Source organism: Podarcis bocagei (assembly GCF_964188305.1).
Source record: "Podarcis bocagei genome assembly, chromosome: 15".
NCBI classification, from domain to species: Eukaryota; Metazoa; Chordata; class Lepidosauria; order Squamata; family Lacertidae; genus Podarcis; species Podarcis bocagei.
The window spans coordinates 4,199,711-4,209,684 of record NC_138141.1 but is presented as its reverse complement, the minus strand read 5'-3'; the positions used below and the strand labels follow the sequence as shown (position 1 = coordinate 4,209,684).

The following is a 9,974-nucleotide window of genomic DNA, read 5'->3' as shown; positions in this document are numbered from 1 at the left end:
GGGAGAGACTCAATACAAGGCTGCAATTTTCAGCAGCAACCCCACATCTCCGCAACATTCAGTGCCCAGTGAGAGCAGCTATTCCCTAGGCAAAAAAGAAAAAGAGAGAACTGTATACTACCATCCCCTTTCTGAGTAGAATATTTCCAACCACTCTGGTGGTTCCAGGAAATGAGCCAATGGCCTCGCCAAAGACACCTTTCCATGCAGTACCACCCTAAGAAGCCCCTGGGGAAATTTGCACTGCTGCCACTATATCACATAACTCAATCCAAAGTATGTCACTTTCCATTTCCTTACCTCTGCGGAGTTCCTTGAGCTGCTATTGCATTTGGGTGGAGGTGGGGGTGGAGTGCTCTGCAAGTTAAGAGTCGCTAATCCATCTGCCTGCAAAGAAGGAAAGCCTAGAGAAAGAGAGAAGAAAAAGACAGACGGGTTTAAAAAAAGGCAGTGGGCGAAAGACAGGAAACTGCCTTGTGCTTTCACACACACACACACACACACACACACACACACACACACACACTTACACACACACACTTTAGCAGGTGATTCTGGACAGATGTGTCAATTTGGAATCCCACTTGCAATTCCCCAGCCCTAAATGTCTCAGAAGTTTTGTCTGTGCTCGTCAAATGAATTTAAGCGCATGTGAAAAATGCACACCTGGGACAATGGGAAAGGAAATCCAGAATGACACCAGAAATGTCCATTGGGGGTTCCTTTCTCATTGGACTTCATCCCTCACAGTTTCCTGAACTCTAACGCCTAGTGATGGAATGAGAATGTCATCCAAACTTCAGAAAGAAATTATGAACTGAATCAAGTCTGGGCTGGCCTTTTGAGTTTATGGTTCATTTTAAGAACCATGGGATTAGGAAGGGCTGCGGGGGGGGTCCCTCTTCTATTTAGCTTTGGAAGACCTAAGTTTGCTGGTGGGGGAGGAAGCAGTTTCTAGCCCTCGTGGCTAGAGAAACATGTTTGAATTGGTGATGGTAAAACCATGCCAAAGTGGTTCCCAGTGTTGAGCAACTTGGTCTGCAGACAGGGATGGGGAACATGTGGCCCTCCATGTGTGGCTGGACTGCAATTCCTATAATCTTGGACTACTGGCCATGCTGGCTGGAGCTGATAGGAGATGGAGTCCAACATCTCGGGGGCCACCAGTTCCCCATCTCTGGTACAAAGAGAAGAAATGTGTAAACCCCTTGAGGGGGAAAACTCACTTTACCAACACTCTGCAAAATAAAACACAGATGCGATCTGCACAACGTACTTTGGGTTCTTGGCGTTTTGGGAGTAGTTGGCAGTGGGCTGAGAGGTGTGGCCTGCTGCAGTGATGAGCCCTGAAGTAGCGACAGTCTGCTCTCCCCCAGCTGGAGACTCTTCGGCCTTGGTGCTTTTCCTGATGCATTCTGCAGTGGCGGAAACAGACCAAACAAGCAAACAAACAAAAAATTGTTGAAGGTGCTGGCGGCGACACTATGGGCATCATGATGTTAGCTACTCCCTGTCAGGAAGGCTTTGCAATGCTCTAGGAAGGCTCAGTGCACCAAAACGGGCTACTGAGGGGCAATATATCTTCAGTAGGCTAATGATTTGCAGCCTATTAATGAGGGATGGGGAAACCTTTTTAGCCCAAAGTCCACATTCCCTTCTGGGCAATGTGTCATTGGTGGGTGAGGTTCAGTGTCTAAAAGTTGGTGCGACAACTTATTTAAATTTTTACATTTGTAGGGTAGACTGCAGTCTACACCAGTGTTTCTCAAATGTGGGTCTCCAGTTTTTGTTGGACAACAACTCCCATCATTCCTAGCTAGGAGAACCAATGGTCATGAATGACAAGTTTGAGAAACACTGGTCTAGACATATTAAAGTGAGAGGTTTCTATACTCACCACTTTCTATCCTCTACCCAAGTAAGCAAGAAGGACTATCATAGTTCAAGGACACATTCCCATCAGGCAAAAGCACTTGAGTGGGACACAGAACAGGCCTGGTGAAGGAGTGGGGGTGATCTGGGGAGAGTCCTAAGGGCCAGACAGAAATGCCCCCACACCTGAAGTTGCCCACCTGCCATCCTACAGTATATTCACAGTAGACAGTAACAGGTCTTCAGAACATTCAAAGCCAGGCAACTGAGGAACTAGGAACAACGGAGCTATGGCCCTACAGATGTTTTTGGACTCCAACTCCCAGAGGCCCCAGCCAGCTTGACTAATGATCAGGGATGATGAGAGTTGTAGTCCGGCATCATCTGGAAGGGCCACAGGTTCTCCATCCTTGGATTGCACCAAAGAGGAGAAACAGAGAAACCACAACTGAGAAATTCAGTCTATCTCTATTTGCTGTCTGGATGACTGAAGATCCAGTGCAAATACCAGTGGTGCAAATTAGGTTTCCATGATCATCCAGTTAGTGATTGTATCCCCAGAAGTCTTGCCTGGGAGTTCAGAACATGCGATCAACCTCGTGAGAGGCAGGAAAGGTTCACTGCTACGCCCCAGGCCTCCCCAACACTATAAATGCATTTGGGAAGATGTCTTCAGAATGGCAGCCTGCCAACCAACAGGTTCTTCCTGTGAGTTGACAGTCTGAGTGCTCAGGGTTCCAAGCAACAACAACAACAAGTTTTATTACGGCCGGAGCCAGTGACACTAAACACCACAAGATCAAACAACAAGAAATCAACGACAACCTCAGAAAAGAAAAAAGGTTACACAAGGGAACTTCGCAGTGTGCCATTCGACAGAAGAGATTTACGCTTCCTAATTACTGAAGTGCAAAATTTAGCCACCTCATATGATATTGAGCTTGAGGAATCTTCCAGGAGGTATTTTCGAAGAATTTCGGGGGAGGATTCCAAATAATATTGAACGGGTATAAATTTTGATAGAAGCGGTAAAATAAGTTGAACTCGTTCTTCGCTATAAAATTCGCAAAATAGAAGAATGTGTGTGACAGATTCTACCTTATTAGACATACAAGAGCAGAGACGCACATGCATTGGAACCCGCGTGAATTTGCCGTACAGTATTGCTGAGGGCATTGTCTCAAAGCGGGCTCTAGAGAAAGCCTATCTATAGGCTTCGTTAGTAATGTTAGTTAAGTAAGGGGCAGCTGCAAAATTAGGCCAAGCTTTTAAACATCTATACGTCTCGGGGAGTAGGGCGCCTTCTTGTTGTAATTCGATATCGTAAAGTCTCTGAGTGATAGTTGCTTTTGCCTTGCTCAGAGTTCCAATAAAAAGATTAAATAAAAAAAATTCCTTCCAGTAGCACCTTAAAGACCAACTAAGTTAGTTCTTGGTATGAGCTTTCGTGTGCATGCACACGTATCTGAAGAAGTGTGCATGCACACGAAAGCTCATACCAAGAACTAACTTAGTTGGTCTTTAAGGTGCTACTGGAAGGAATTTTTTTATTTTGACTATGGCAGACCAACACGGCTACCTACCTGTAATAAAAAGATTTTCAGGGTTTAGGCCAATTTGTTTGATCTTGTTAGTTATTTGCATAAGCCAAGGAGGATAGGGAACTGCGGCCAGGAAGCAAGGTAATAGACCCTTAGGATTGGAATGGATTTTCAGCCAGAGGGATATTGCTTGTTCCCAGACTTTTAATTCCACTCTGGGCAGTCCTTCCTCTTGCCTTAAGACTGCATTAGGTGTACACTTAGGGGTAGCAAATAATGATCTTAAGAATTTTGATTGTACTGTTTCAAGGGTCTTAAGGTTGGCAGTGGGGCTAATTTGAGAGCCACATAGGAGTTGGGCTAAAGATTTTGCTTGAAAGACTGTTAGGGCCATCGGGAGGAAGCCAGCTCCTTTCCTTCTGAATAATCTAAGGATAGCATTTGCACTTCTTCCTGCTGATATAGCTGATGTGGTCAAGTGTGTTGACAATTTGGCATTATAAGAGAAAGTAATGCCTAAATATTGGAAGGTCTTAGTCTGTTCAATGGCGTTTCCCTTTACACTCCAATTATCTTTCCTGAAGGAGCGGTTAAAATGTACAATTTTAGTTTTGGCAAAGTTAATTGTTAACAGTTCAGTGTTGCATTGGTCATTAAACTTTCCTAAGGCACGTTTCAGACCCACTTTGGTTTGAGAGAGAAGAACAGCGTCATCCGCATACATTAAAACTGGTACTTTTCTGCCGTTAGAGAACACAGGGGGGTGGGTTTCAATTTCACGGCAACATGTGACCAGCGAGTTAACATAGATGTTAAATAGGAATGGGGCTAATAGGCATCCTTGTCTAACTCCTCTTTGGACTGGGATTTCTCTAGAGAGTCTGCCGTCCTGTGCAAGTCTTATCTGGAGGGTATTGTTCTCATGAAGCTTAATCATCAGAACAGGGTTCCAAGCTTACACTGGACAAATTACTTGCAATCCAGCAGGGTTTCCCACTATAAATACACCCCCCCCCCAAAGTGCAGACAACACTGGAGAGGTTCTGGCTCAGAGTAACACTTTTCAGCATCCCATGATGTTAAACCTGGGGTAAAGGCAAAAATACAGAGTATGACTCTTACCAAAGGTTTACATGGTTTTTCTTTTAACTCAGTGATATGACAGAGAGCAGCTCTGCATGCTGCAGGAAGTAAGGAGTGGGTGTTTTTCATGGGTAACACATAAATGTGCAAAACTATATACTTCTAAGTGGGTACCACTTGTGCAGCTTCCCACATGGAAGGTGTGAAATTTCATCTCAGAAGCTGGAAAGGCAGAGGTGTGATTCATTTGCACCTGCCTTTTGGGCACTTCCTGTCACACCCAAAAGCTACAGCCAGAGAGCTGGATTCTGATTGGGATTTGCACATCAGAGAGAAGGATGCTAAGTTGTCCATCTCCCTGATGTACCAGAGTTCTGTGTGCAGAGATTTTTATTATTGTGCTTTTGTATAGAAGAACATTCAAGCATGCAAATTTCCCATCTGCAGGCTAAAGTGGTATAGTGCAATGTTAGTGAGAACTGAGCCTGAGTTAAGACTGCTGAAATGGTAACGGCGCTGCCTGATACTTAAGAGTGGTATCTGAGCACAGGTCATGGTAATGTAATTTGCAGCCGTGTGCTCAGAGTGGCCAACACAATGTAACCAAATGGAAAGCCTTCCTTAATGTGATCATCAAATCTTCCACTATTTGAGCCTCTCCCGGTTTTTAACCATGACATAAGCAGCATGCACAGCTAACAGAAAATGACAGAAGCTCCCAGGGGGAATTTCATCATAATTATCACTCATTTATTTACCATGTTGGAAGTCAGCTCAGCCTCTGGCTCCTTCTCTGCAATGACCTGAGATTTGCTGAGGCTCCAGTCCTTCCGCCTGAATTTATTAGTCCGGTTCTCGCCATCATCCTTGGCCGGGAGCTCCTCCATCCTGGAGGATGTCAAATTCCTCCTTTCCACCAGTGGTTCAAGAATAGATCTGTAGCCCATATAGGAAAAACAAGCACAGATTATCCCATCTCCTCTTGTCAGCCTGAGAAAACATCACAACTGTCCCCTGGAGACATGAAGCACTGGCAGTTTTGCCCTCCTACAGCCTAGACGGCAGATTTGCCAAAGTTCCTTTCAAGGACAGAGGCTGTACTTGTGACCACTTACAGCAAAAGTTGCTAATGTGGTGCCCATGAGTTTAATGGGACCCTTGAGGTCTTCCCCTGGTGCCCATCAACTATCTGACTCCCCGCCAATTCAATGCACTCTTTGTCACGAGGTGGCGAGAGGAAGGCAGCCCTGTTTAGGGAAGTTTTTAATATTTGTTGTTTTATTGTATTTTTAACTTTTTGTTGGAAGCTGCCCTAGGTGGCTAGAGAAACTCAGCCAGATGGGCGGGGTATAAATAATAAATAATAATTAATATTTATCTATTTCTCCCTCTTAAAATATAGAACTGACAGACAAAGTTTGGAAGAGTGTAGCTCTTCCCTGCTTCCTTTTCCTTTGCTTTTCAATGCTCTAATTCTGTTGAATCTTACTTTAATGAAGATCCCTTGGGAAAGTGAATTGTGTGTGCACACACTATATTCCTGTCTCTCGGGGGGCTGATCCTGGGGAAGGGGTGAAAGAAGTGACCAGAGAGGTGGTACCCATGGTAGTCCTAGAAAATCCAAATTTGCCCATGAGCCTAAACTTGTTGGTGAACCCTGACTTAGTGTACTAAACAGTATCTCAAGTGTTCTTCTGACAAAAGATAGGAGAACACTTATTTTATCCTCTTATAAGGTGGATTCCTGGTCATCTTAGAGACCTTTTTGACTTTCTTCCTTGAGGATAATAATAAATATATTACTAAATAGGTGAGTAAACATCTCACAATTGTTTATTCCAAGCTGGTCATTAATAAAATATTACAATTCTGAAGCTGTTAATTTTGTATTTTATCTATTGGTGGATTGACCCTAATAAATACTAGATTGGATTGATTTCCTACAAGTTCACTCACCCATCTGATCCTGGTCTGGAGGAAGTACTGTCTGATGAGGTAGAGGATGTTGATCCCACAGAGGAAGTCACAGAGGTAACTGAGAGCCTCCTCAAAGTGGAGGACATGATGTAGGGCAAAACCACTGACCCAGACCTGCTCTGCTTTCTCTCCGTCAGCGAAGAAGGCTGTGGTTGGAATATAAAGAGGAAAAGTGCTAACTGGGCTTTGGAAAGGAGGGAGGAAGGTGTCCTCCTGCCTCAGTGCCCTAAATCCACCTCTGTTGGAAAAGCAAGTCAAGTCCTAAGCACAGGAGAGAACTTAATTGCTCTTTTTGTGCTGGCTCCACTTGGGGCTAACTGGGATGAAAAGAGCTTTTAAACATTCTGCCTTGCTTGCCAGGCAAGACCTGCTCAGGCCGACTCTGGAATGCTCTTGTGGGAAAACCATCGACTTCCTGCAAGACTTTGTGCAAGCATCTTGAGCCTTAGCTGCCCTGTGCTCCTGTAGGAGGAAGGGTGGAAGATAAACATGGTAAGTAGCTCTGCTTGAAAGGCCAGCTCCATTGGGCCTCCTATTCCTTGACTGTCGTTTGGTCACAGCTATTCCTTAGGTTGCCTCAGGGGGAGAGATGAGAAGCAGGGCCCTTTCCCCATCATGACTGAAAGACCAGCTCAATCAAGCACTTCCTGTCCCTGAACTATTTCCATTCCAGCTGGTTATTATAAGAACAACTATTTGACTTTTCAACAATGATGTCTGAGTTTGGTTTTTTCCTTTTCCCTCTCTGGCCCTTTCCCCTTGTGTGTCATGTCTTTTAGACGGAAAGCCTGCAGGCATGGGGTTGTCTTATTTTGACTGGTTGTGTGTTACCAGCCCTGCAAACCTTTTTTGGCTAGAGAATGGGGTGCAAATTTTCTAAAAATAAATAGTTAATAAAAATAATAAAGAAATAAAATAATCCTGTTTTGGAATTACAGTGGTACCTCAGGTTACAGATGCTTCAGGTTACAGACTCCGCTAACCCAGAAATAGTACCTCAGGTTAAGAACTTTGCTTCAGGATGAGAACAGAAATCAGCGGCGGCGCAGCAGCAGCAGGAGGCCCCACTGGCTAAAGCGGTGATTCAGGTTAAGAACAGACCTCCGGAACGAATTAAGTTCTTAACCTGAGATACCACTGTACAGCTTAACTGCACATCCCTCCAGTGGTAACTGAGCTATCTGGCTGAAGGGCTTTCAGCTGCACTTTTCTATACCTAAATTAAAAACAAACTGGTAGCTAGGCACTGGGATGGTGACTGCTTTCCAGGCAGACAGGTTTAAAGGTTGCCTTAATAAAACAGGATGCGACAGTTACCAGAGTTATCACACCATAGAGCTTCTCCACTTTCTCCCTCAGCTCCTTGAAGCAGGAGGTCAGTCTGTCATGAAGAGGCTTCAGCTGTTCTGTCAGCTTCTTCCCATGAATCCGAATCCCTTCAGCCAACAAAGGCATCTGAAAGAAGGAGCCAAACACATTGGATGCCCACATTTAGATGTCAGGAAGGCCACTCTCATTTCTCAGCCCATACCAAGTCAGCCCATTAGCATTTCTAGCCCAGTATTGTCTACTCTGACACTGTCTGAAACTTTGGAGAACCCCTACCAGTCAGTCCTGACCTGGGGTGAAGAACCTTTTTCTTATAAAGGACCACTGATCTCCAGGGAGGACTGCAGAGCTTTCCCTCTCTTTGTGCCCCCACATCCCTTCTTTTTATCTTACACACATACACTTGTGCAAAGCAGAAGAGGAAGAGATTCCATGAAGGCCCAGTCAACAAGTATGTAGGAGAACCAAATTTTGCTTTAAAGGGTAAAGGGGCCCCCTGACCATTAGGTCCAGTCGTGACCGACTCTGGGGTTGAGGCGCTCATCTCGCTTTATTGGCCGAGGGAGCCGGCGTACAGCTTCCGGGTCATGTGGCCAGCATGACTAAGCCACTTCTGGAGAACCAGAGCAGCGCACAGAAACGCCGTTGACCTTCCCGCCGGAGTGGTACCTATTTATCTACTTGCACTTTGACGTGCTTTTGAACTGCTAGGTGGGCAGGAGCAGGGACCGAGCAACGGGAGCTCACCCCATCATGTGGATTCGAACCGCCGACCTTTTGATCAGCAAGTCCTAGGCTCTGTGGTTTAACCCACAGCGCTGCTTAGGACTGCATAAAATTAGGCCAAGGGGATTATGCAGCCCTTGGGCTAAAGAGACTCCACCCAATACATAGACAATACTGAGCTAGACAGAGCAATGTCCATGACTTGCTATAAAGCAGCTCCCTCACTGCTTCCCAGCAGGTACCTGTAAAGCAATCAGTTGCTTGAGCAGTTCAATCTTATCTTGATCTTCAGGGTGTTCTTGAATATATTTCTCTGTGAAAAAGGCCTGAAGGGAGAAAAACAAAGAACAGTTGAGATGTGAATCTTAATCTTTTTTCCTTGGTTTAAGGCAACAGGCTTTCAACCTTTTTGAGTCCATGGCTCCATTGCCCAGCTACATTCTTTCTGCAGCAACCCTGTGGGGAAACACGCTCCAAGCCTCAGAAGCCCGGTTATGTCACCCCTTGCCTGTAGAGTGGGCAGCCCCATACCTCTTAGAACACCCTCCCTGGTCAGTGTTCCCTCAGCCTCCTCTCCTCTCCCCTCTCATTGGGCAGCACCCTTCCCCCTGCCCCAGAGAGAGCTGCATCCTCACCCCACCCCACAGGGGCCTGGGAAGAGGATGCTGCATAAAGAAATAAGTTGCATGCCTTCATAGGGATCTCATCCCCAGTTATCACTAATAGAAAAGCATTAGTTTTTGGAAATGTGATTTTAAGAATTCCTTTGAGCTCATCATAGACCATCTCCCAGTATCTTGGGGCATATTTGCAGTGCGACCACATAGGTATGAAAGTTCCCTCAACCTCCAAACATTTGCAATACAGTTTGGACCGACTTTTGTACATTTTAACAAGTATACTGGGCATCAAATACCACCTGTAAAGCATTTTTTTGTATATTTTCCTTTATCAAATAGCAAGCCAAAAAGTTGATATTTTTGTTCCATACTTTTGTCTCCCAAACTGAAATTTCAATGTTGTGTCCAATGTCTATAGCCCAGTGTCTCATTACGGCCTTGACTATTTCGTTTTTGGTTTCCCATTCTAGTAAAATTGTATAAAGTTTGGATATTATTATTTTTTGTTTCCCAATTTCGTTTGAAATGATCCTCATTTCAAAAATCACTTTTTCTTTATCTTTTCTGAAAACCTCATTTAATTGAAAATATTGAAACCAATCTGAGATCCAGTTTTATACCTCTTCTTTAATTAGTTCTATAGTACCCTCTTTAAGCTCAAGGAGGTCCTTGTTTGTACCCGTTCTTATTCATGTTTAATTTTTTTTAACTGCCACTGCCCTAATGGGGGATATCCACCGGGGGGGTCTTCCTTTCTAGGTGGTCTTCATATCTTGCCCAAATGCTGTATAGGTTCTTTCTTATCACGTGGTTGTGGAATCACTTT

The 9,974-nt window shown here is 44.7% G+C and overlaps 1 protein-coding gene across 2 annotated transcripts in view; it reads right to left on the bottom strand.

Annotated features, from left to right (window-relative positions):
• Nucleotides 1-9,974, bottom strand: part of DOCK5 (dedicator of cytokinesis 5) — a 150,362-nt gene that overhangs the window by 7,159 nt on the left and 133,229 nt on the right. Inside the window, exons 46-51 of one of the 2 annotated variants that reach the window (XM_081171580.1) lie at nt 8,771-8,854; nt 7,791-7,928; nt 6,453-6,619; nt 5,255-5,432; nt 1,277-1,415; nt 301-404 (exon numbers count right to left, since the gene is read on the bottom strand). In XM_081171580.1, the coding sequence (XP_081027706.1) occupies nt 301-404; nt 1,277-1,415; nt 5,255-5,432; nt 6,453-6,619; nt 7,791-7,928; nt 8,771-8,854 (810 nt within the window). Of the gene's footprint in view, nt 1-300; nt 405-472; nt 1,153-1,276; nt 1,416-5,254; nt 5,433-6,452; nt 6,620-7,790; nt 7,929-8,770; nt 8,855-9,974 lie in introns of those variants that run through there. The other variant, XM_081171581.1, reaches the window with a different exon arrangement.